Below are 26,985 nucleotides of genomic sequence, written 5' to 3'. Positions count from 1 at the left end.
ATATATGACTAGAAAGTGTATAGATACAATATCTGTAAGGTGCTGTACTGTGCAAGTCTTGAGCAACCCCTCATTTCTTTATATTTCACTAGGTAAATTAGAATTAAGTGAAACCATTTATTAAGACATGCAAACAGAAATGGAAATACAGCACAGGCAAAGACAGAGTTTGTACAAGTCTAATGAACTTGAAAGTCTGTATAACCAATAGAACTATTTTAGGAATAGTTCACCAGTCTTTTTAAAGGACATTCAAAGCTCTTCTTTGGACGCTGGCTGCACTTTGTTCCATTGTCTCACAAGATGATCTCACACTTCAAAAGAAGCCAGTTGATAGGATTTGGGCATCTGTGTAGGATGCCTTTTAGATAAGGCATTTTGGGTATGTTCTACTAGGAGGAGGCCCCAGGGCACACCCAGGACTCCCTGGAGAGATTGCATCTCTCGGCTGCCTTGAGAATCTCTCAGTGTACATTATATAACATGCCTCATTTACCCAACCACACACACACTTTTGCTTTACCTAAGTGTTTTCTATCTAGCATTCACACTGTGATAAACGCATTGGAGAGGAACTTGGGGTTCAGTATCTTGCCCCAGGGATACTTTGGCAGCGACTGAACCACCTATCTTCTGATTAGTAGAGGACCTGACCCACATCCTGAGTTACAGCCTCGCAGCACCAATAGAATCCCACCCCTGGGCGCTTTTTAAAAAATCTAATATATCTTCCCCTACTGGCCAACAGAAAAAAAATGTTAGGTTACAATGGCTCCACTTTTCAGTCTCTGAATCTTGAATTCCCATTTTTCATATACAGTCCACTTTAGTAGACTGTCTTACTGTTTGAGAGCTTGGTTCATGGATGAAGTGGACGGTCGGTTAGCTTCTGCTAGGGCACCAGAAATGAGTATCAGCGTAACTTCAAAACTGAATTTCTAATATGTTGTGTTGAGCTGGCTTGATGAAAAGCTGGAGGGTGAACCACCTATCCACATCCTTGGCTGACTGCTGAACCATCAAGTCAGGACAGGAAAGTATGTATTTACCCACCACAGCAGATAATGAGTGACCATAAAGAACCTGACTACTGTTTGTCTGGATGCATTTCCGGCATCTGTGTTTTTCCATTTGTTACTTAAAGTTGTGGTTAGCCTGGCAGCAATGTTTGATTTGTGTGGGCTATTAACTAAAAATCCAAACCACTAAACAAGGTGTGATCAAGCTTCTGCACCGAAGCAGTGATATAACACTTCCTCCCGTGTTTAACAGATACAAATCCAGCATGCATAATTACACCTGTAATTTACAACAGCCGAAACCTTTGATTTCACCTTGTATGTGAGCATACTTCTATACTGATTACACTGTAAACCATTCATTTAAATGTTGCAAGAGGAATGATTTAAGATTTAAGCAGTTGTCTACTAAGCCTGCTGCTTAGTCTCTAGAGATTTCTCAATATGGAAAACTAGTCAAAACATTTTTTTTTTACTCTCAAATACAAAAAGAGCAAAAAGCTATAGGAATGCAGCATGAGTTTTAAATGCTTCTAAGACTAATAAGTTCCTTCTTTATTTTGAGCGTACTCAGTGACAAGTTTCTTGCTTCAGCACTGATGTTTATCAAGACGTCAGAGCTGTAGTTAACTGATTACAGGCGCTGCACAGCGACATAACAACACACCACTTGCTCAGACTTGCCGGCAGGAGCTGAGAACAGCCTGAGGAACTGACCATGACTACAGGGATTGGGTGTCACAAAAGGTGACTCACAAGGAGGCCGATTAAGGAAAAGAAACTCCCTGCATACGTTACTTAATCCACACACACCCAGACTCAAGACAGAACAATGGTGCAGAGATTTTGTTCGTTGTGGTTTTACTTTTCAAGCGAAATCCTGGAGAACTACCCGAGGTGTGTGAGCCCTGACCCAGGAGCAGAGTGTCGACACTGTATGTAACAATGCCATTTTTTCATGAGCAAACATTCCCATGAATCTTTGACCAGAGACAAGTAATTTGGAATAATGTAATGAGACAGGCGCTTTTTGGATATAGTCCCTCTTAAATAATCATCATATTATTGCTTTAATATCTCAGCGTTAGCTCAGTGAGACACATATATGTAAAAGAACTTGATTTTCATATCTTGGTCATATTATTAGGAACAGGTTACTTAAGACAGAATTTATTTACTGATTAAAAGAATGTGATGCACAGAAGAAAAAGAACTAGGCAAACTGATAAGCCATGGTAGTCTTAACTAGTTGGGACTGAATGTGCTTTAGCACACTGTGAAAGTTAATTGATAGTTAATTGAAAACAGAATAAGCAGTCGCTTAAATCGTTTCACTCTGCTGGACCTGTAATAGTGTTTGTGCTTAATAATTATTTTGCATCTAAGAGAAAAAAAAATCCATTTAGGATGCTGATAGGTTTTAGGAGTGCTGGTAGGCAGGTCATCTTTGGATGAGCCATTTTCTCCCATTTCCAGTCTTCGTGCTGTTGCAAGGATAATTCAAGCTATCTTTTGACTATCGGTTAAATGGATACCTCCTAAAATGTCAGACTGTTGTTTTTTTTTAACTTTCCCAGAGATTAAACAGACATATTTTCAAACTGAGGCTGCAGGGAGTGGACTGGAGGGGAGTCTGTTTCTCTAGGCACAGGCTTAATGGTTATTTCAGCGGGTGTCCTGTGGTGTTAGTTAATCAATTGTTGTTAAAGTCCTCAGCATGATATATAAACCTGAACTGGCCTGAAAAATGCTTTGAGTGCTTTGAGGCTAATGGCATTTGGATACACCGAGACAGGGAGGTTAGAACACTGTTCTTGTCACACTTGGTCATTTCAGTTTAATAGTCAGCAAATAAAGTAATTAAACTGAAATTCAGGTCGTCCCTAATCCATGATAACACACTGTATACTGTAAACGGACGTGCAACAGAGAATACATTTGTCTCAGTCTGACACACACTTGGGTTCTGTAAATGTAAATGTTTGTGTAACAAACATCTTTTATGGATGTCTTGTTTATGTTAGACACATTATTTCGCAGTCACCCAGCCCTTGAACAAAGTTAAACTGGCTGTTTGAGTTGTTGTCCTTTAGACTCGTTCGCATCAGGTAAAATGCTTTAGTGATTGCGGCTTTGTTACCCAATAGCCCCTTTTTCATTACCAATTGAGTGCTGACCAAAAAGGACAAGGGATGTGACTTGTGTCAGCAAAATAAGTTTGAGTAGCTCCACCCTGACATTTCAGCCACAGGGGTTAAGATAATGAGTAATCTTTCTGGTTTGAGTTCACATGGGTTTATAGGAGTCATCTATGTGAAGACACTGCAAATGTTTTATTTGATTTTAAACCAACATTCCTTGCCATACATAACAATAAATAGAGTCACACTCTAAAATTAAAATGTATTGTCTTTGAGGAGTGCTGTGCCGCTATTCCCGATGTATTAACAAAACCTCTTTGTGTCCGTCAATATGCTAGATTTTCGTCATTCTGAACTTTGTACCCAAATACAGAAGGGGAGTGGCTTTAGGTCTGAAACAGGTTTATGACTCCCTGTGAGCGAGTTTCGAGTCTGATAATTTGCATGTTAGAACTGGAATCCACACCCTCAACCTGCAGACTGCTTATCATGTTGAGACACCTCTGCTTCTTTGTCTTTTTCAGTAGGCACACATGAGTCTCTAAACATTGAACATAAGTTGAAAGTATGTAAATGTAAGCGGGATATTCTGGGAGCAGTCAAGAGGATTTTCACAGAGTCAGGAATCTAAATGTAAGTCACTGTTATTGAGTATAAGATAACATTGTTGTGACTAGCTCACTAAGCTTTTGAAGCCGCTGAGAGACATTCAGCGAGCGGCTGTAAGAATATCAAATGCCTCGCTTTCAAATGAATGAACACTGGGAGATTTATGAATAAATGTAAACAGAAGCCGTTGTTATGAGGTGTGTGTCCTATGATTAAACGCGTTGCGATAACAGCTGCTCAGCCTTTTGACATTTCTGTTTACCAGAAAAGCAGCACAACCAAGCCGCACACTTGAAGGAGCTTTGATAACTGAGATCTAACTCAAAATGTAAATAACTGCGCATGTATAAAATCAGAATGTACAAGAAAGCTGAAAAGGTACCTGAAAACAGGTATAAGAAACAGCTGTACATAAGGTGATCTGTATGTTGGCAATGGTTCATGCTCTGCAGCAAAGTCGGCAGTGAAAGTATAATTTCCACTCACACTTTCCCATAGAGGAAAGTAAAAGCGAAAAGGGCGAGTGCAAATTTGACTCTATGCTCTCTACACTTAGCCAACATTAATGTGAAACTAGAGTGAAAAGCTTGAATGTTTAAATTGTAACACTCGTTTGTTCAGCCGACATGTGTTTGCATTAATCTGGTGAGACCTGATTGGACATATAATGTCAAATATAACAGGGAAGCACCTGGATCACCGAATTTATGAAAACCGTGGGCTTTAAAGGTTACAGTGTTTTTTTGTATTTCCTGTTGTCCAGTACTAATATTAACAGGGGCAATAGCTTTAAGCTGTCAATCTGTCAATCTAAACTCTAAAGGGGCAAAAGGGCACCCCAGTTTGAAGCGATTCACATTTAAACATGGAAGGAGCAGATATGGTGTTCAGTATTTCAAAACAGCTTTCAAAACCAAAATAAGTGTAAAACACAGACCAGATTTACCAGAGTACATTAAAAACCACTTAAAATATAAATCTACTGACAGCAAATTATCATGTAGTTCCTGGTTTAGCAATTTTATTTTGTGTTATTTATATAACATGGGCATGCTGAAGCATGAGATATTTACCACCCTCTTCTCAAGTAATTTATCATATCTTATTATTGAGTGTTACTGAGGAAATGCTGGTTAGCTAATCAGTAAACAGCTCTTTGTACAGCCCCTGATTTCTTTTTCTAGTGGTGAGCTCACCTTAACGTCAGGTGAAAAACAACTACACCTTTCTAACCATCCAACCATGCTGGGTCTTCACGTTGATAAAAGTGACAGAAGTGAAAACAGGTTGGTTTTATTTACATTTCAACTGTACAGTGGAAATTCCTTGATGTGAATTTTTAAGTCTTTCAGGTTTCGAAACAGCGTCGTAAAAAACTGATTATATGTTGTTGAGGCAAACTGAAATACTTTCGCCGATTAGGCCTGTACACGCCATTAAAACAAACCATGTGTTGACCAGGACTATAGCTCACCTGGTTGAGAAGGCAATCCACATGCTGAGGCCTCCATCAGAGGCTCGGGTTAGAGTTTGCTTTCCTGTCTGTAATATGTTATAAGGCCTGGAAAATGCCTAAAATACATCTTTAAACATGCCTTTTAATATCTTCATCACCTCATAAACGATCTAGAACATTAAATAATTTACTGCTTTATATAAGAACACTGCCTTTAATGTACTCTTTGACCTTTCCATGCAAACTGTAGTATAGTTTAACATTAACAACTTTCCGCATACTGCATTACAGCTTACCTTTCCTCGTTAGGGTTGCCATGAGTCAACATGTTCCACCCTGTTGCACTGTTTGCTCTCTGATCCTCTAACATTATGTCATTGATTTTCATTTTCTATTACAGGTCCTACTGAAAAAGTCTGGAGCCATGGAGTCTCCAGAGTTTTCCCTGTTGTCCTCCTTGCGAGGTGAATTTAAATCAGAGGATTTCATTCAGCCTCACTATAAGGAGTCGTATCGGCTGGCAATTGATCGCTTGGTGAATGGCGGCAGAGACAGTTACCAGGAGTTCTTAAAAGGAGAACGGCTCGGGAGCTTTCTCTCCGAAGATGAGATCCTCTTCATCACTGGAAATGCAGAACAGCTCCCACCTCAAACCCAGACCGAGGAAATCAAAGATCCCTCGGATACCAAATCATCCTCTGGGACATATTGGCCCATGCACTCAGATGTGGAAACGCCAAATCTGGACTTAGGGTGGCCGGAGGTTTTGCATGAAATGTTACAGACTAATATAGATCTGCTCTTTCATCCACCGAGACTAAACAGCCCAACAATTAAAGAAGTCATCCGGAAGCACATTCAGGATGCAAGACAGGTAATCAGAGCTACCAGCAACAATGGACTGAGATATGCGGGCACGCATTGATCACAAAAGCATGTCAGAAGCACCTTTCTCCTTCAGGGAAAAGGAGTGTCTGCCTGGGCCAAAATCTGGTTCTGCAACTCACCATCATGAGAAATGAGTGTGTGAACTATTTTTATAGTAATTTCGATTACTGCATTATAAGAAGCAGTTTACACCTCAGTAAACAGCCTGTGTCAGTTTTGCGTAGTGGACGATTGCTTTTTTAAAAGTCTGAGCTGACTGTTAATTAAAGCAGCATGTTCACCAGAAAATGGCAGGAAAGTATCAACATAAGTGATCAATGCGTGCCCGCATATCTCAGTCCTAAAGCTCACAAAGCGCTAAAGAACCCACCCCCTCAGTTCTCATGCTAGTGAAGTGTAAAGAAAACGGAACTGGAATAAATCTTTAATGAAACAGAGCAGCTGCACTGTCTCAAGCCTGTCCAGACAGCAACTTTTAATTTTTAAATAGTGCATATATGAAAGTGCATTGGAGATCACACACAGTCCAGGCACAATATGTATTAAAGTAACACTCAGTAAAGTCACACATAGGTTCATTACATCCTGCAGTAACACAGTGTGATAGTGCTATTTTCAAAGCGTCCAGGAATTTCACCGTCTGCATTATCATTAGGAACCTTTTATGTACACTTACTGAACCTGAAGTGAAATCAAAGAACGAAGCAAAAGGGCTCTAGTTTGGTCCCACTCACAAAAATGTTCCAGGAGTGACTGAAATGGATTTGAGATCAATGGATGGTTGTGGCTCAGGAGATACTGAATCTCAAGTTGCCCCTGATGCATCCATTGGAGTGTGAGTGTGTGCATGCCTGTTAGACAAAGTGCTTAGGTATAGAAAAAGTGCCTGTGTGAATGTGCATGTGATTGGGTAAACAAGACTTGTGGTAAAAAGTGCTTTGAGTGCTCCAAACATTTAAATGTATTGATTATAGATAAGCACATGTAGCCGTTTATCGTGTCCCTTTTTCTTCAGCATGGAATCATGTTGGAGACTTTGTTCATAAGTGATTTTTCAGAGTCTCATTTAAGGCAATTTACCATTTATGAGCTTGCAGATGTCAGATTGATTTACTATTCACTGTTGATTTGTCCTTGCAGGTCATTGCCATTGTAATGGACGTGTTTACTGATGTGGATATATTCAAAGAAGCCGTCGACGCTTCAATACGGGGAGTCCCGGTTTATGTGCTTTTGGATGATTACCATTTGAAAAGTTTCCTGACAATGGCTGAAAACCAAGATGTGAAACTCCAACAACTGAGAGTAAGTTTAGGATGGAATGGATTTATTTGATGTTTTGGCTGTGCATGCATTCTTACATGTAAATATTATCTTCCCAGGCTTAAAATGTTTTTAAAGTTCACAATAATTAAGAAGATAGTTTTCAAAAAATTGTGTTTATTGCCATATGCAAAGTAACAAATGACCTTTTTTTAAAAAAATAAACCTTAACTTTAAAGCGTTAAATTATTAGTAAATCTGGTTAATCCTGTTTTTGGGTGGAGTTGTAATTACTGGAGAGAGATTACAATGACTCAAACACACCTACAAAGTTCCTTTTAAATAGAAATTACATGCCAACAGCAACAACAACAACTCGACGATTCAACAAATAATCGGAATGATTCTGTACAATATGCATGCCTGTATCACATATTAATTTCCTCTTTGACATATTATTACCACTTGTAAAATGTGACAGTCATACATATGTTCTGACACTCTCCTTTCATTGCTCTGATTGCAGAACATGAGGGTGCGCACCGTGAAAGGTCAGGATTACCGCTGTCGATTAGGAGCTAAATTTCATGGTGCAATGGAGCAGAAGTTTCTTTTAGCTGACTGTCACACAGCAATTTACGGCTCATACAGGTAAACAAAACTGCAATACAACCGGAGCTGTGGTTGAGACCACTGAGGTGCACACAAAAAGCTTTCAGCACTATATTTGTTCTGGCTCTTTACAAAATTTCTGTCACAGTTAGTATTTATTATTTGTTTCAGCTTTTTGCTGTTTATTAATGTGAAAAGCTTGTAGAAAATGTGACTGCACTTATAGTGGAAAAAAAAGTTTCAGTATTCCAGGTGTTGTAAATGTATTTTACTAGTGTACTTAGAGTCTGTAAGTGCAAACCTTTAAGTGAAAGGTTTTCATTTAAAGTGAAAGCCTTTCAGTTTGAGACTAACAACTATTTGAGGATAACAAATCTAAGCTGTAAACCAAGGGAAACAAATCAAAATACAGTTTTTTATACAAGTATTTTCCTGTTTGTTTACAGTTTCACCTGGTCATTTGAGAAGATCAATCTGAGCATGGTTCAGATCATCACAGGACATCTGGTGAAGTCCTACGATGAGGAGTTTCGAACCCTCTATGCCCGATCGATCGTGCCACCTGAACTGTGTCCTCCAGAGGGTTTGCTCCAACGAAACGGGTCACTTGGGCAACAGATTTTACCAAACTGTCATTCTGCTCCAAATCTTCAGCGGAGGGACATGTTGAGGCAAAGTCTGGACACAGTCTATCGGAAGACTCGTGAGAGGAACCTTGGTCAAAGAGATTATGAAGAGAGGCTGTTTGAAGAGGAAGATTACAAACTTAGACCCTTGATGGAAAATGGCATTGGTGTTCAGGAATTTCAATCGGTGGAGGAGATGAACTTCTTCAAAAGGCACAGCTATGCTGGAGAGAGGCAAGATGGACACGAATCCATCCCACAGAACATCAAGCCTAGAGGGAGCAACTGGAATATCTCTAGAGATGGAGCAAACAACTATGCTATGAATAATTATTTACAAGTGCCACAGATACACAGAAGTCACAATTTGCAGTCTTACAACGGAAATGACAAACGAGTTCTATCCAAGCAGCAGAACATGCCAACATTGGAGAATATGTCCAAGTCCTATATGCGTACATTGAGGATCGAGTCATATCTTAATAATCCTGATGTCCCATTTGGGGACTCTTGTGACTATTTAGACCAGTTTGAACAACTGGACAAAGCTAGCCCGTTCATGCAGGGAGGGATGAGGTCCTCTCTTGCTCTCAGGCCAACCGTACAAGAACAAATGGAGGCAAACAGATATCTACATACTTCTAGTAGTCTTAGCCCCACAAAAAACAGTCATTTACACTACTCATCCATGCAATGGACTCCAACAGGAGCAGGCTATGATACAGGTAGAAACCCTTATCATTCATATGCCAACCTGAGCCGAGCTAAAGACAGGCAAATAATCACAAACCCTAACATTTTCAGTGACAACTGGGTCAAAAGGCACAGTGTGGCAGATCCGAGATCAAGCACACACGAATCATCAAATCACATGTACAATGCTTTTGTAAGGATGCAAGAAGGCCAAAGTGAAGCAGCAATGACTGCACTGAATGGAGGACATGGGTCAAATCTAAATGAAGATCAGAGACCTGTCTCCCATTATGATGTCAAGAGCATGACAAGCACAAAGAGTCCCAGTGGCCCCATTTGGCAGGAGCCACCGGCCCGGGCTTTGTCAGCAGCAGCCCTGGATGTGAAAAGCAAGGATTTGACTGATAAATCAAACCGCACAGGTGCTAAGAAAATCACATCTTTGCTGAACATACAAGAGAAAAAAGAGAATTCAATTAGGAACTCAAAAACACCAAGTCTCACGTCAGCGGACAGCTCAGACACTCTGACTGCTGAGGATGAGGAGAAAACATCAGTTATAGAACAAAAACATCTCCCAAGCAGAAGCATTTCTCTCAGTTACTCCTCAGAGCGCCAGAGGAACAAGGTGGAGGGCATAAAATCTTTAAAATCGCGATTCCAAGCTGAGAAAGAACAACAACCTCCGCAGAGCGCTCTCTCCAAAACCACCACACAGAAGAAACCCAGCATTTTTGACAAAAACACAAGGCCTGGATTTCACTCAAGCAGCTGGAGCAAAGACCGAGGAGGTGAGAATCGCCTGTCGAGCAGATTTGAGCCTTTCGGCTCATCGGAAAAGAAAACCTCTCTACGCACTCCACACAGCTTCAGAATCAAACCGTCCCAGGAGAAGTCCAAAAGCCTTCCAAAAGGCGAGGCAGCTATTGAACTCAACAGCACTCAGGCTGCCAGTGGACATCATGAAAACAAGCTGGAGAAATTCTTTCAAAGAGTGGGAAATTTTATACACAAGAACAAGTAGCGACGTGTCTTAGCATTACGCACACTCTTCACAGGTCAATAACTACTAATGCACATGTGATTGGTAATGTTTATACATGTAGCTTTGCACTTTGCTGCGTTAAGAAAATGTTTTGGCAAACAGAGTTTACGTCTTTACTGGTTTATAGGTGCACTGATGGATGCCATATATTGGCAATCTGGAAATACAATTGTCAAGCTGCTTTTGTGTCTTTCTTCTACTTGAACTTCCTAACAAATTCACTGTCAGAATGTGTTTGGGGATGCGTACCTTTTTGTTGTTTCAAAATGTCACAAAAGTATAAAATGTATTGCTGCAAGTGCATACACATACCAAGGTGCTGTTACTACTGCCAAAGCCACATGAATGTTGACGGGTAAGTTACAGAATAAACATTGCAAATGTCCAAAAAAACAAAAAACAAAAAAAAAAACAAAAAAAAAAAAACATTGCAAATGCTACAGGTGTCCAAGATAAGATATGATGGAGCACATCCTGTGTCAGACAGGTTTTGCCGAATGCTGGGAGGGTGCAATACTTCTGTAAAACATGTGCTGTATTTTCTTAATAAAAATTTGCATCACTTTTAATATATTGTATTCAGGAAAATGAAGAACACTTTCTTTATTAACTCATTGCTTTTAAGAGATTCATCATAAGAGTTTGTTTTAATTCATGGGTTTTGTGCCTTAAGTCAAAAGTCAATGTCCCACACTTGACTCAAGGTGCAAGCCTGTCTCTAGGCAATATGTTCGTATATTCTTCATCCTGGCGTTGTTCCCGCTGGTGCAGGGTCCGCTCTTCGGCAAAGGTTTCTCCATTTGGTTCTGTCCAAGGCGTCCTCCTTAATTTTGTCCATCCACCGTTTCTTTGGTCTGCCTCGAGGCCGGCATCTTTCTGGGTCGATCATCATTGCCGTTTTTGCTACAGAGTTCTCATCGCTTCGAATCACGTGTCCATACCACCTCAGGCGGGACTCAAACATCTTTTCCTTAATTGGGGCTACACCTAGTCGCTTCCGTATGTCTTTGTTCGTAACATGGTCCCGTCTTGTAATTCCGAAGCTCCATCGGAGCAGGGCTACTGGGCGGGCCACCGCTTTGTAGATTTTTCCCTTGAGTCGATCTGGCATTCTTCTGTTGCAAAGGACACCAGTGACCTGTCGCCATTTTAACCAGGCTGCATTTATTCGTGCTCGGACATCGGAGGTTATATTTCCATCGTAGCTGATGACTGAGCCCAAGTAGCGGTCTTCTTCAACTCTTCGCTGTCAGTTATGATGGTGCCATCAGTTTGGGGGCCTCCTTCCAGGTATTCGGTCTTTTTCGTATTGAGCCGCATACCGTATTCATCGAGCCGGGTCTTCCAGAGTTGTGTCGTCGTTTGGGTCTCTTCTCTGTCTTTGCTGGCGAGGAATACGTCATCGGCAAAGAGGAGAGACCATGGACGAGGTACCTGGAGCTCGGCCGTGATGGTATCCATACATAGAATGAAGAGGAGGGGTGACAGAGCTGACCCTTGGTGGACCCCAACTCTAACTGGGAAGGGAGGTGATAGTCCAGTGGTGCATCGGACTGAACTGGTGGCGTTGTCGTAGAGGAGTTGTATCCATTTGATGTACGCCTCAGGGACACCATGCGATCTTAGGGAGTGCCATATGAGGCCCTGTCGAAAGCCTTTTCAAGGTCTAGGAAGGCAATATGTACCGTCTTGTTCTTTTCCCCTGTGCTTCTCCAGCAGGAGTCGGGCGGCGTGTATGGCGTCAGTTGTTCCACATCCCTTTACAAAACCGCATTGGTTGGGGGTGACGTTGACAATTTCCCGAAGACGTGCATCGATGACTCTTTCGAATATTTTCGTCGTGTGACATAGTAGGCGGATAGGACAGTAATTTGAGCATTCGGCTACATCCCCTTTGTTCTTCCATATGGGTATGGTAATGCTGGTCATCCAGACCGTTGTTCGTATGTTCGTATATTACTACATTGATTTCCTAATTTGATTGTGTTGACACACAAACACTGGCTGTACTCTATGCTATGAGTGCCTCGGGCTGGTGGGGAGCACACCACATGAGTTATTGTGTATTCAATCAGACCACAATCTTTTAACCAAGTGGCAAAATATTTGCTCTTATTTTATTCTCTTTAGGAAAAGCAGTAAATATTTTTAATGATATGACAACAACAACAACAGCATTTTTGTGACCTGTCAGGTATAATAATTAACTTCATGCATAGCATAGATTCAGAGATCTTAATAGATATGTTATTCAAAACAAGCACCCAGGAAATAATGGTAAAGCATCCAGTGCACATGCATTTACACTTTGCCTTGAGTGTAAATGCATGTAAACTGCAGCAATTCATCTCTCGTTTTCATTATTCAAGTATTATTTCTATACAGTTAATATACAGTGACAAGCTCACTGCACAGGAGTATTTAAAAAAGAATTCAATATGCTGAACTTGCCAGCTGTGAAGCTTTGTTTATTTGCAGTATTCCTGAAATTATTTTTGTTAAATATATGGAAAAAGCTAGAAATTCTTATTGTAAAAAGAAAGAAAATTACAGTATTTGACGTGTTTTTTTTATGTTATCACATGTCATTAAAGACAGTTGGTCAGCCTCATTAAAGTCAACATTTAAAGATGGATAATTTAGATTAGGTAAAGAAAAAAACAGATAATAATAAAGTAAGACAATGAGTACTTACAGTTTTTGCCCGTTGCTTGAACACTATAAACCCATGCTTAGACTAAAGTAACACAACTTGAAGCTTTTGTTACCATACCTCAAACACATGTACCCATACCTTAAACAAAAGCGCTCCTTTGCACCCTAGTTGCAATTATGCAACACACTTACTCCTTTATGCAACACACATGGTCCTGCATACTACACTCCATTTCATACATAAGACACTTTGTTCACAAAATTAAATTTCAGGGTGCCATTTGGAAAACACATGTATCCAAAATACAAAACACATGGGGTAATTGCAACCACTCAAATACACACCTGAAGGACCTTACTTGCAAAACTGAACACCAATTAGCCAACTACAAAAAGCCCTCAGTTTAGCCAATTCAAGAACTTTGCAAGCATGGATGGAGGAAGAGCAAGAGGAAGAGGAGGAGGAGGAGGTCGAAGAGGAGGTCGAAGAGGCCATGCACAGACCCATATTGCTGATGATATAAGAGCAACTTTGGTGTCATCAACCAGGGCCTGACTATGAGGGAAGCTGGGCAGAGAGTCCACCCACATCTAAGCCGCTTCACAGTGGCATCTGTAATAAGAACATTCCGACTAGAAAACAGGTCTGTCTTCACCTCTCTACCTTCTACTCTACTCTACTCTACAGTATATCACATTACCATATCAAGTGTACAGGGTATTGCAAGGTGCTAATGCTCCTTTTGCAGCCAAAGTGGTAGTTTCTGTGAAACATACCATGATTACTTATATTGAAGTACAGTGTTGTACAGTGGATGATACAGTATATACAGTAAAGTACTGTAAGAAAAATAAGCAAAGCGATGACAATATGTGGTTGTATTCCTCTAGAATGACTCGAAGACCTTCTGGGGGAGGACGCCAACGCATGTTCACACAACAGCAGGAACTTGCTGTTGAGGACCTAGTGAGGGCAGACAATGCCATCCGTCTCCACCAGCTACGAAAGCAAATACTTGCAGACAGGCAAGTGTTCAACAACATAAACCATGTGAGCATCACCACCACCACTGCATTTCGTTGCCCTGTACCTGTGCATGTGCAATGACAGTAAAGTTGAATTCTATTCTATTCTATCACACGCATCTTGAGAAAACACAGCATCACCATGAAGCAGCTCTACAGAGGCCCATTTGAGAGGAACAGTGACAGGGTCAAAGGACTTCGAGCTGAATATGTACGGGTAAGTGTAACTGTCCTTTACATGTATCAGAATCAGAATCAGAATCAGAATACTTTATTGATCCCTGGGGGAAATTATTTTTTGTTACAGTGCTCCATTTTAAACCAACATTAAGACAAGACAGACAATACGCTAACTAAGAATAGTACAATATATACATATATATACATACATACATACATAAGTCACTTATAAATAAATAGTTGGAAAAGAAACATGTGTAGCTGTAGCAGCAAACAGTGTGTTAAGTGGATGCGTTGTACAGGGAGATGGCCACAGGCAGGAATGATTTCCTGTGTCGTTCAGTGGTGCTTTTCGGTAATCTCAGTCTCTCACTGAACGTGCTCCTGTGACTGACCAGCATGTCATGGAGTGGGTGGGAGGTGTTATCCAACATTGTCTTTATCTTGGACAGCATCCGCCTCTCCGACACCACCTTGAGGGAGTCCAGCTCCATCCCCACAACATTGCTGGCCTTACGGATCAGTTTATTAAGTCTGTTGGCATCTGCGACCCTCAGCCTGCTCCCCCAGCATGCAACAGCATAGAGGATCGCACTGGCCACCACAGACTCATAGAAAATCCTCAGCATTTTCTGGCAGATGTTGAAGGACCTCAGTCGCCTCAAAAAATAGAGACGACTCTGGCCCTTCCTGTAAAGTGCTGTGGTGTTTTTAGCCCAGTCCAGTTTATTGTCAATGTGTACTCCAAGGTATTTATAGTCCTCCACAATGTCAACACTGACCCCCTGGATTGAAACAGGGGTCAAGTGTTTCCTGGTCTTCCTGAAGTCCACGATCAGTTCCTTGGTCTTTGCCACGTTGAGCTGCAGATGATTCTGCTCACACCACGTGACAAAGGAGTCGACCACAGCCCGGTACTCTGTCTCATCATCCCTGCTGATGCATCCAACCACCGCAGAGTCATCAGAAAACTTCTGAAGATGGCAGGTCTCTGTGCAGTGGCTGAAGTCTGTGGTGTAGAGGGTGAAGAGGAAGGGGGAGAGGACAGTCCCCTGTGGTGCCCCTGTGTTGCTAATCACCTTGTCAGACACACACTGTGGGAGACGTACATATTGTGGTCTTCCTGTCAGGTAATCAACAATCCAGGACACCAGAGAAGCATCCACCTGCATCGCTGCTAACTTATCACCCAGGAGGGTCGGCCTGATGGTGTTGAAAGCACTGGAAAAGTCAAAAAACATGACCCTCACAGTGCTCGCCGGCTGGTCCAGATGGGTGTAGACACGATTGAGCAGGTAGATGATGGCGTCCTCTGTTCCGAGACGAGGCTGATAAGCGAACTGAAGGGGATCCAGATGTGGTCTTACTATGGGTCGCAGCTGGTCCAGGATGAGCCTTTCCAGGGTCTTCATGATGTGGGAGGTCAGTGCCACGGGCCTGTAATCCTGGGGGCCACTGGGACGAGGCGTCTTTGGTACAGGGACGAGGCATGATGTCTTCCACATCACCGGGACCCTCTGCAGACTCAGACTCAGCATAAACAGTTTATGAAAGACTCCACACAGCTGGGGGGCACAGGTCTTGAGGACAAGGGGACTCACTCCGTCTGGTCCAGCAGACTTGCCTGAGTGAAGTCTCCTCATTTGCATCTCAACCTGGTATTGAGTGAAGGTGATGGGTGGGGGAGGGGTGTCAGGAATCTCACAGGAGGCAACATGTGAAGAGAGAGGCTGGCACAGTGGTGTGGCTCTGGATTCCAGGCTGACTGCAGGTGAGGTTGTGGGGGTGGGAGCAGACACTGTGGTGTCGAATCTATTGAAAAACAGATTCAACTCGTCGGCTCTATTCTCACCTCCCTCAGCTCCCTTGCTGTTGGTTGGCCTGAATCCAGTGATGGTCTTCATGCCCCTCCACACCTCTCTCATGCTGTTCTGCTGGAGTTTCCACTCCAGCTTCCTCCTGTAATTGTCCTTAGCCTCTCTGATCTTGTCCTTTAGTAACACCTGGATCTTCCTCACCTCCTCTTTGTTGCCCCCTCTGAAAGCCCTCTTCTTGTTGTTGAGGAGGGCTTTGATGTCCTTAGTCACCCACGGCTTGTTATTTGGGTAACAATGAACAGTCTGAGCTGGAACAATGGAGTCGGTGCAGAAAGTTATGTAGCCTGTGATACACTCAGTAAGCCCATTGATGTCCTCGGCGTGAGGCTCACAGAGTGTTTCCCAGTCGGTCACCTCGAAACAGCCCTGTAGTTCCGCTATTGCCTCCTCTGACTACCTCCTAACAGTCCTGGTGGTCACAGGTTCCCTCCTCACAATTGGCACATAGCGGGGGGTGAGGTGAATCAGGTTATGATCTGACCTACCAAGTGGGGGGAGGGAGGAGGAGCTGTATGCATCCTTGACGTTAGCATACAGTAAGTCTAAAGTTTTCTCTCCCCTGGTGGGACAGTCCACATATTGTTTGAATGTTGGTAGTGTATTGTCCAGTGATACATGGTTGAAGTCACCCGAGATCACAATAAAGGCACTCGGGTGCTGAGTCTGTAGCCGAGCTATGGCAGAGTGGATAGTGTCACATGCAGCTGTGGGGTTAGCAGAGGGGGGAACATAGACAGCCACCAAGATGACGTGAGAGAATTCCCTGGGTAAATAATACGGCCTGAGTCCAACAGCACACAGTTCAGTGTCCGGGCAACAAATCCTTTCTTTGATTGTTATGTTGGCAGGGTTACACCACCGGTTGTTAACTAAAACAGCAAGCCCACCTCCTTTACGCTTACCGCTAGCGATGCTGTCCCTGTCCGCCCGAACAGTGTGGAAGCCTTCCACGGAAGCATTCTCATCGGGAATGTCCTGGTGCAGCCATGATTCGGTGAAACACATCAGGCTACACTCTCGGTATTCCCTCTGACTCCGTACCAGTGCTGAGAGCTCGTCGATTTTAATTGCCAACGATCGCACATTTCCCATCACGATAGACGGCAGACACGGTTTAAACCTCCTCCTCGCTTCGAGCCTCCGCTGTCTCACCGTCACCTTTTTTCTTCTCTTCTGTCCTTGACCTCTGCATCCCCGATGTGTTTTCCTCCAAATTTCAGCTGGTACTTCTGCGGGCCTGGCCAGCGAGCCGGCCGGCATCAGGGCGATCAGCTGATCTCTGGAGTAAACAGTCCGTGCGTGTAGGAGATGTGCCGCGGTCCCGTTCCTTGATAAAAGTAACAGTTCCACGGCCACCAGAAGAACAAAAACTCTCTCAATCCTCTCAATGTACAATACAGTATTGTTGAAATCCAGTAGCAGCTGAATATGTACCATATCAGTACCACATGGATCCACTCTGAGAGCTACACAGGTACCTGTGTGATGGGGTGAGGGTTCTGTATGTGTAGCACTGTAGTACAGTAATATGTTCTCTTTTTTTTACAGAGAATCTTGGCCATGGATGGAGCTGCACAGCCTCATGAATTCATTTTCATTGATGAAGCTGGATTTGACCTGTGCAAAACAAGATGACGGGGTCGTAATGTAATTGGCCAAAGGGCAATTGGGGTAGCGCGGGGGAAATATCACATTGTGTGCCGCCATAAGCCTTCGAGGGCTTCTGCATCATCATACAAAACTAGGTCCATACAATAGCCAACATATACTCACATTTCTAAATGCTCTCCATGATATAGTTGTACAGAACAGAGCAGATCAGCCCATGTTTGTAGTGATATGGGATAATGTCAGTTTCCATCGGGCTGCTCTGGTCCAGGCCTGGTTCTCCAACCACAACCAACTTGAAGTGGTATACTTGCCCCCTTACTCACCATTTTTAAACCCTATAGAGGAATTTTTTTTGGCTTGGAGATGGCGTGTATATGACCGCCAACCACATGCCCGCATGCCTCTTCTGCAGGCAATGGAACAGGCCTGCGGCGACATTCAGGTGACAGCAATCCATGGATGGTTTCGACATGCAAGAGGATATTTTCCCCGGTGCCTAGCAGGAGAAGACATTGCTTGCGATGTCGATGAGGTCCTGTGGCCAGACCCCAAAAGACGGCGGGATCCATGAGCCCACGTATGCACAATTGTCATGATTTTTTGTGTTTACAGTATGGTGTTTTTTCTATTACTGTATTGTGTTTTGTTTTGTTTTTTTGCTGTATCTGAATTCATGGTACTGCAATGTACAGTGCTGCAATGTACAATATTGAGTCCTATTGGCTTTTTTGGTTGTTTGAAAATGTGTCTCCTGAAAATATGCCTTCTGAATAAACAATGAACATCAAAGACTGCAGTGTTTTATATAAAGTAGACTAGTGTGTTCCCCCTGATCTGTAAGTGTTTGCATATGATGCAAGTATGTGTCACTTTGTCAACAGAGTTACATTTTGACAAAGGAATGTTAGGTTTTGACAGCAGAGTTTAGGTTTTGAGAGTAGAGTTTCAATTTGGCACAGATGTGAATGGTATATTTCCCAGTGTTGTGTCATGTTTACTTGTGTTTGGAGTTTTGGCACAATGAGCGAAGTTTTGCAAAATGTGTTCAAGTGTTGCACACTTGGACAAATGACACTTCCAGGCGTGCATGAGTTCAGAATCGTTCTCTTTACTTGCTCATTTGCAACTGCAAATACAAAACACAAGCACTTCAGTTCAGCGTAACTGCGCTCTGCAGGCTATCTGTGCAGTAGAACACACAGGACCATTTTACATATAACTACTGAACACGTGTTAACAAAGTACTCATTTACTCAGTATTTTCCCACCAATGTTCATATTACAATATTCTGCACACTCATATGCTCCTCCAACTAGTATTGTTGCGCATGGAGACTACCCTCTCGATCCCCTCATTACATCATTTGCGATGTGACATCCCGTTTAACACCAGTTCAGGTACATCATGTAAATCACAAACTCCGACATTAGCGTTGTGTTCCATTAATGACAGTACCTTACTCTAATACATTTCTCATACGTCAACATCATTCCGTTTATCAACACATAACTTGTGCTCACCTGCAAATACAAAACACAAGCACTTCAGTTCAGCGTAGCTGCGCTCTGCAGGCTATCTGTGCAGTAGAACACACAGGACCCCAAGGCTGCCCGATTCAGTGCCTGCGTGAGCCCAAAGCTGCCCGATTCAGTGCCTGCGTGGGCACCACCCATGGGAATCATCATTGATCAGAGTATCCTAGCTATATTGCCAGTTATCACAGTATGTGTCAGAAATAGTAATACAGAACTGAACGCATAACATAACAATGATAAGAATGCATGAGATTATGGAGGGGGGGCAATATCTATTACAATACTTCCATCTGTGCCCACCCATTACATGAGTCCCACACTCTCCCCTCCAAAAATGAATGTCATCCCGACATTAGAGATTTTTTCCAGAATGCATGTCTTCAACAGAAGGTTACAGCAGTAGCTTCACTGGGAGTCAGCCTCTCAAGATACGTTCTGTCCGGTAACAGTCTTTGGCATGACATACATCTCCCCCTTCATGTCATGTACCAGCAACAGACACTACTGGCCAGGCAATGTCTGTAAAGTCTCTCCGCCACACAGGCGTGCTCTGTATCAGGCTGAAGGTGTAGACCTATCACTCTACCATGTAACCTTTTACACAGACACACATTTACTGCTGTATATCTCACATACAAGCCAGTATCTCTCTATGTGTAGCTAGTCTGGTTCTGGTATTCCCTGTTTAACTCATGTGAACTATTAAACAAATACATGCAGTTGTTGCTCTGTCAAATTTGCTCTTTTTAACATTTGCTACTGTGAACACTTCCCTTTCTGTTTAAACTGTCACCACAGTAAACTCAACATGTGACAATGAACTTAGTTTTTTTCTCTTAGCTGTGGACATCACTTGTGTCTGTTTATGACTGATGGCTGACCTAAGGTGTCATACGTGAGTGTCTTGGGTGGATTTCTGCATCGGAAAGGATACTTTCTTGTGGGAACTGGCTGTGAGTTGGGCTCTCCCTCGTCTTCTTCATCAGATGACGACACCTGTCCTTGACTTCTTCTGTTCTCCTCCCCAGACAGCTCACTTCGCCCTGCCTCCTCCTCCTCTGCACTTGACTCCAGTCCACCTTTTCCACCCTCGTCTAGGCACTCGCTGCTGACACCACCACTTGACAGTTCTCCGTCAGCTTCTTCTGGCTGGAACTCCTCTGCCTCTGCCCTCAGCTGACTCCTGATCTGGGTGGGTGATTCCGCAGCTTGTGTGGTGATAATTCCCCAGTCACCCTCATCCTCTGAACCGCTGTCGTGGTCACTCTCCTGCTGCTTTTCTTGGGTCTTTCCTTTTCTTTGTTGTTTGGCATCCTCCTTCCCATTCTTGTTTTTCTCCAGCTTCTCCTCCTGGACGGGGAGAAAGTCACAGGGCAGTAGGAGGTTCCTGTGCAGAACTCTCACTTTCCCTGGTCCTCTCTCTGGCTGTACGGCATAGACAGGGCTATCTTTGTGCTTTCTTTCTAACACGACATGTACTCGCTCCTCCCAGTAAGACCTTAGCTTTCCGGGCCCACCCCGATCTCTGAAGTTCCGTACTAGCACCCGACATCCCGGTTGCAGTTCCACTCCATGAGCCTTCCGATCGTACTGCTTTTTCGCTCTGTTCCTCTCTTTCTGGGCTGTTTCTGATGCCAATCTGTATGCCTCTTGCATCCTCCACTTACGGACGTAATCACTGTGAGAAGTACTCTGGTCACCTGGAACCAGGCCAAACATGATGTCCACTGGTAGGCGGGGGTTTCTGCCATAGAGAAGATAATATGGGGCATATCCTGTTGCTTCACTGCGTGTGCAGTTATACGCATGCACCACTTTGCTCAAGGAGTTTTTCCAGTCCGCCTTGGCTTCCTCTGTCAGGCTCCTCAACATGGAAAGGAGTGTCCGATTAAATCTCTCCACCTGGCCGTTCCCCGCTGCATGGTAAGGTGTTGTGCGTGACCCCTGGATTCCACAGTACTTTTCCAGGGTGGCAAACAGCTGGTTCTCAAACTCCCTTCCCTGATCATGGTGTAACTGGGCAGGGAATCCAAATTTGAGCACAAAATCTCCAAAGATCTTTTCTGCCGCTGTTCTTGCTGACTTGTTGGTGCATGCATATGCCTGTGCAAACCGGGTGAAATGATCCATCACGACTAGGATGTACTCATATCCTCCTTTACAACTCTCCAGATGCAGGAAGTCTATTGAGACCATCTCAAAAGGGTATGTGGTGACAATGTTGACCAGCGGTGCTCTGTCTGGTTTGCCGGGACGTTTCCGTTTCAAGCAACTGCACACCTTAGTCACATAATGTTCCACATGTCTTTGCATATGTGGCCAATAGAATCGATCACGGACCAAGGCGAGTGTCCGCTCCACTCCGAGATGTCCCATTTCCTCATGGAGCTCCTTGTACACCAGCTGATGGAATTTTGTGGGTAACACTAGCTGAGCTCGAGCAGCTGATTTCCTGTACAGGATGTCATCTTTGTCGAGGTACAGCTTACTCTTTTCCCGGCTTAGAACGGAAGAGTCTTCCCCCCTGTCTCTTCCTCTCCAAGGGGGCCATTGTCCTGTCATAACCCAGTCTCGCACCCTGCCAATGACTGGATCATCCTCCTGTGCTTTCTTTAGTGTCTCTTTGGAGATCTGTGTCACTGGGGCCATTACTCGTTCAAGCTCTACATCAGCACATGCTGTGGTTATGGTAGCTGGACACAACCATGGCTCATCTTCATGGGCTTTCAACTGAAGCACCTGTGTCGCAGGGGTGATTACCTCTGGTTTCATTTCCTGCGAGCATGTGCGCATGTACTCCTCCATGTCTAGTGGCATCCGTGATAAACCATCAGCATCGCCATTAGCCCTTCCCGGCCGATACTTGATTGAGAAGTTAAAATCGGCTAGCTCAGCAACCCACCGGTGTGTTGTAGCATTTAGCTTCGCTGTAGTCAGGACATAGGTCAACGGATTGTTATCTGTATACACTGTGAACGAAGGTGCGTAGTACAGATACTCCCGAAACCTCTCACAGATTGCCCACTTCATTGCTAGAAACTCTAGCTTTCCAGAGTGGAGGTGGTAGTTGGTTTCTGGAGCTGTTAGAGTTCTCGACCCATACCCAATGACAACCAGTTGGCCCTGCTGTCTCTGGTACAGGACTGCACCAAGCCCTTCTTGAGAGGCATCACAGTGCAGCACAAATGGCCTTTCGAAGTCAGGGTATGCCAGGAGTGGTGGACTCAGCAGGTGTTCTATCAGTTGGCATAGCACTGCCTGGTGTTGTTCTGTCCATGTGATTGGCTGGCTTGAGTGGCGTTGGTCTGCTTTTTTCCGCTGTCCTTTGTGCTTTGTTACCGTTGATCTTCTGTCAGTAATCACTTGACTCTTTACGATCGATAGCAGCTGGTATAGTGGCTTGGCAGTGCGTGAGAAGTTTGGAATGTAGGGGCGGTAGTATGACAGGAAACCTAGCATTTTCCTTAGGTCTCCCACAGTCTCAGGTTTGCGGTTTTTTAGTGCTTGCACTGGTGCCAATTCAGCAGGGTCCATGCAGTAGCCATCTTTGGATACAATTTTTCCCAAGAATTTCACCTTGTCCTTGAACACTTCACACTTTTGGGGGGTTAGCTTCACCCCGTGCTCTTGGTAGCGGCGCAGGACCTCCCTCAGATCACGCAGGTGGTCCTCAAATGATCTGCTGTGGACCAAATTGTCATCCAAATATGGCTGAGATATTTCATCCCTCAAGCCTGCAAGGCACTCTTCCATACTGCGCTGGAACTCTGCTGGAGCCGAGGACAAACCAAAGGGAATCCTTACCCACTCATATAAGCCCCAAGGTGTGATGAAGGCTGTGAGGGGTCTGCTACTCTCCTCCAGGAAACCCTGGTGGTACGCCTTGCCCTGGTCCAACACTGAGAACCATGCACTCCCAGTCAGGCTGTTTAGCATGTCTTGAACACGAGGGATGGGGTGACGGTCAGGAATGGATTTCCGGTTTAACTCACGGTAATCCACGCAGAGACGCAGACTTCCATCCTTCTTGCGCACACAGACGATGGGCGATGAGTAGGGGGAACGGGATTTCTGAATCCATCCTCTATTCAACAGGTCCTCCAAATACTCCTTCACCTCCTTGTGGAGTGGCTTGGGGACTGAGGTGTATGTGCGTCTTACTGGGGTTGTGTCATTCAATCTGATCTTTAACTGCAGGGAGGGGATGCATCCCACATCGCTCTCATCTTTTGAAAATGCAGCACACTCATCACGCAGGACTTTTCTCACCTGCTCCTGCTGGTCTGGGGTCAGGTGATCAACTGACACCGGTGGGTCCCATAAATCTTGGCTGCATCTGCCCACCTCTTCATACTCCCCTTTGTGCTGTTCTGGGGCGCTGATGGTGCTCCCTGTGTTTTCACTAGCACACGTCAACTTGCCCATGTTTTCAGCACTTACTGGTCTTACGTCTACTGGGTAAATAGCCTTCACTTGCTGTAGCCGTCCCAACACTGCATGAGGGAGGAGGGTGATGTCATGGCTGCTGCCATTCGTGACTGGAATAACCACCCTGGACCGGGTTCTCCTCTGCAGTCCAATGACAGTTTCATTCAGGTTAACCCCCTCTGGTAGTTTTGAAATGTCCTTTGGTTCGAAAAGAACCTCCTGTTTCAGGGGAAGGGGACCTGTCCTCACACTGCACTTAACCTCCCTGCTTTGTCCCGCTGGAATCACTATCTTTTGCCTCCCAACTTTCACCACACCCTCCTCGTCGCTTTTGTGGCAGCGCTGCACGATGTTAATTAGCACTTCCGCTTTCTTACAGTCAATCGAGAAGGCTTCCCTTACCACCGCAGGTGGATGCTGCTCCATTCCATCCTTTACAAAATGCTCAATCACATTATAGCCAATGATAGGTGGCTCTGCTACTCCTGGTTCTTTTGAGACAAGCACGGGGACAACTAGCTCTGGCTGTGGATCTCTAGTTGACCCCAGTCTAAATTTTAGCTCAACCCAACCTGCGAAGGGTATGGGTGTTTGGTTCGCTGCTTTGCCCACCAGAGCCTCATCCTCACCTAGGAGTTCACTTGTGCTTCTCAGTTGGATATGTGGAAAGCAGGACTTCCTCCAGTTCTCATTAATGATAGTCACCTGTGAGCCTGTATCCCACAATGCTTGTGTTTCTACACCTTCAAAGAAACAATCCACCATACACTTCTTCCCGATCAGGGCTCTCAGCTTAGCCTGACAGCGTAGTGAGAGATGACTGGCATACGTGGCACCCACAGTCTCTTTAGCCTTGCCACTCTGCTCTAATTCTGCCTCCAGCCGTCTTATCCGATTCCAAAGCAGTCCATGCAACTTGTCATCTGCTTCAGCATGGATGGGAATTAATGATTTGGGAGGGGCGATGGTCTGGATTCCCACTTGAGTGCTCTCCGATCTTTCTGTTGCCCCCCTTCGCCCTCTACAGCCTCTGGAGAGGTGTCCTGGCTGGCCACACTTGAAGCAGTGTTCACACCCTTCATTGGTTCCCTGCTCCTGGCATGCCTTACATCCCCTCCTCCCACTGGTTCTTAGTGGGCGAGTGGGGCCTTGAGGGGTGGTGATGCTCCTCCTTAATTCAGCCATCTCCTCTCTCAGCAGCCTGACCGCTTCATGCAGCTCTGACTCTCGGGAAGCAGCTACAACAGGTGTTCTGCGGTTCTTGGGTTTCACCACTTCAGCTGATTGCTCTTGAGTCCCCAACCTAGTTTCGGCTACACCCAGACCCAATTGACTGGCTGGCCTTTCCGTCTGGAGTTCATTTACTTTCACAGATTTGCTGCCTGTAGTTTTCTTTTGCTTCAATTGTCTTTCTGATTCAACACTAGCTGCTTCATTCATCTTATCAATGAGGATTTCATCTGTCACCCGAGGGTCATCCAGATAGGGCTTGAGCTGAAACTTGATAGGGTCACTCAGTAGCCCAGTACTGACCGACCTCAAGAATTTCTTCTGGATGAGCTCAGGGCTGTATTGTTCATCGGACCCCGTGTCTTCCGATGCAAGCAGCAGCCTCTCTTTTAACTCAATTGCTCTGAAGAGGAAGTTTTGGGGAGACTCGCGGCTGTCTTGTGTGACGTTCACTAGTCTGTGATACAAATCTGTGGTGCTATCTTCTTTAAAATGCCCCTTTAATATGGCCTTCAATTGGGGGAGGGTGAGGTCACGTTTTATCTCAAGCATGTCTCTAAGACTCAAACCTGGGCTGACAGACTTCACCACAGCCTCTATAACCTCCGCTTCACTGTGTCCTTTGTTCAGACCTCTGTCAATCTGATGCATCAGGTTGGTGTATGAGAGTCTGTCCTTTTGGCCCTTCTCCCCAATTTGACCACAGATTTTGAATTCCCTCCTTATCGTCACTTCCGAAAGGCGGTTGGCTGCGAAAGGAAACACATTTTGTGGGATGGTTGGTTGATTTGGTGGTGTCCTCTCCACCCTTCCACTCAGCCTCCTAATTTCTTCCTGCAGTGCTTCGCTGTTTCTCTGGAGCTGTGCGTATCTCTCTGCTAAATCAACTTCTTACCTTATTTCCTGAGCCCCCTGTGGCGAGCTCGTTGGATTTGATCCACTTTCTGTGCTTCTGGAGCTCCCTATCGCTGGGTCGACACTTTCTAACATTTTCTTTAGATAGCAGAGTGCAACATCCTGCTCTTCATCATTAATAACCTTGTCCATCGATTCTGTAATAAATTTTATTAACGCTCGTCTTGTTGTGACATTTCCACTAGGGATTTTAGCTTCAGCACATACCCCTTTGAGTTGGTCGAGTTGTAGGTTCCAGAGTGTCTGGGACACAGTCTCTGCCAGCTCCTCGAGGTCCATCGTGGTTGCTGTAGCCCTTCCTTATTTTCATCACGCTGGACACGGCGTTAATAATCCCAGCGGTGCCTCCAATATTTGTTGCACACTTGGACAAATGACACTTCCAGGCGTGCATGAGTTCAGAATCGTTCTCTTTACTTGCTCATTTGCAACTGCAAATACAAAACACAAGCACTTCAGTTCAGCGTAACTGCGCTCTGCAGGCTATCTGTGCAGTAGAACACACAGGACCATTTTACATATAACTACTGAACACGTGTTAACAAAGTACTCATTTACTCAGTATTTTCCCACCAATGTTCATATTACAATATTCTGCACACTCATATGCTCCTCCAACTAGTATTGTTGCGCATGGAGACTACCCTCTCGATCCCCTCATTACATCATTTGCGATGTGACATCCCGTTTAACACCAGTTCAGGTACATCATGTAAATCACAAACTCCGACATTAGCGTTGTGTTCCATTAATGACAGTACCTTACTCTAATACATTTCTCATACGTCAACATCATTCCGTTTATCAACACATAACTTGTGCTCACCTGCAAATACAAAACACAAGCACTTCAGTTCAGCGTAGCTGCGCTCTGCAGGCTATCTGTGCAGTAGAACACACAGGACCCCAAGGCTGCCCGATTCAGTGCCTGCGTGAGCCCAAAGCTGCCCGATTCAGTGCCTGCGTGGGCACCACCCGTGGGAATCATCATTGATCAGAGTATCCTAGCTATATTGCCAGTTATCACAGTATGTGTCAGAAATAGTAATACAGAACTGAACGCATAACATAACAATGATAAGAATGCATGAGATTATGGAGGGGGGGCAATATCTATTACAATACTTCCATCTGTGCCCACCCATTACATGAGTCCCACACAAGCAACGGGCAAA

General features: G+C 44.3%; 2 protein-coding genes across 8 annotated transcripts in view; both read left to right on the top strand.

Moving 5' to 3' along the window:
* Positions 1–1,821: 1,821 nt before the first annotated feature.
* On the top strand, positions 1,822–10,729 carry fam83b (family with sequence similarity 83 member B). 4 transcript variants are annotated; one of them, XM_082556645.1, is made up of 6 exons: positions 1,822–1,954; positions 4,954–5,055; positions 5,626–6,099; positions 7,254–7,418; positions 7,903–8,027; positions 8,435–10,729. In XM_082556645.1, the coding sequence occupies exons 3-6, from the start codon at positions 5,650–5,652 to the stop codon at positions 10,329–10,331; spliced, it is 2,637 nt and encodes an 878-aa protein (XP_082412771.1). In that variant the 5' UTR covers positions 1,822–1,954; positions 4,954–5,055; positions 5,626–5,649; the 3' UTR covers positions 10,332–10,729. The 4 variants fall into 4 exon arrangements, with proteins under 4 accessions (XP_082412771.1, XP_082412770.1, XP_082412769.1 ...); XM_082556643.1 differs by lacking the exon at positions 1,822–1,954 and adding an exon at positions 1,989–3,793; XM_082556644.1 differs by lacking the exon at positions 4,954–5,055.
* A 3,873-nt stretch (positions 10,730–14,602) lies between these two features.
* The window catches only part of LOC309720677 (uncharacterized protein), a 97,514-nt gene continuing 85,131 nt past the window's right edge, over positions 14,603–26,985 (top strand). For all 4 annotated transcript variants that reach the window (XR_014280551.1, XR_014280552.1, XR_014280553.1 and 1 more), the window contains exon 1: positions 14,603–14,962. Coding sequence is in view for 1 of the 4 variants with exons in the window: in XM_082557803.1 (XP_082413929.1) it covers positions 14,618–14,962 (345 nt within the window). In the remaining 3 variants the exon portion in view is untranslated. The remainder of the gene's footprint in view (positions 14,963–26,985) is intronic.

The sequence above is a fragment of the Aulonocara stuartgranti genome (genome assembly GCF_965226115.1).
Source record: "Aulonocara stuartgranti genome assembly, chromosome: 13".
Classification (NCBI taxonomy): domain Eukaryota; kingdom Metazoa; phylum Chordata; class Actinopteri; order Cichliformes; family Cichlidae; genus Aulonocara; species Aulonocara stuartgranti.
The sequence above is the reverse complement of the archived record's forward strand: the minus strand, read 5'-3'. Positions and strand labels throughout refer to the sequence as shown.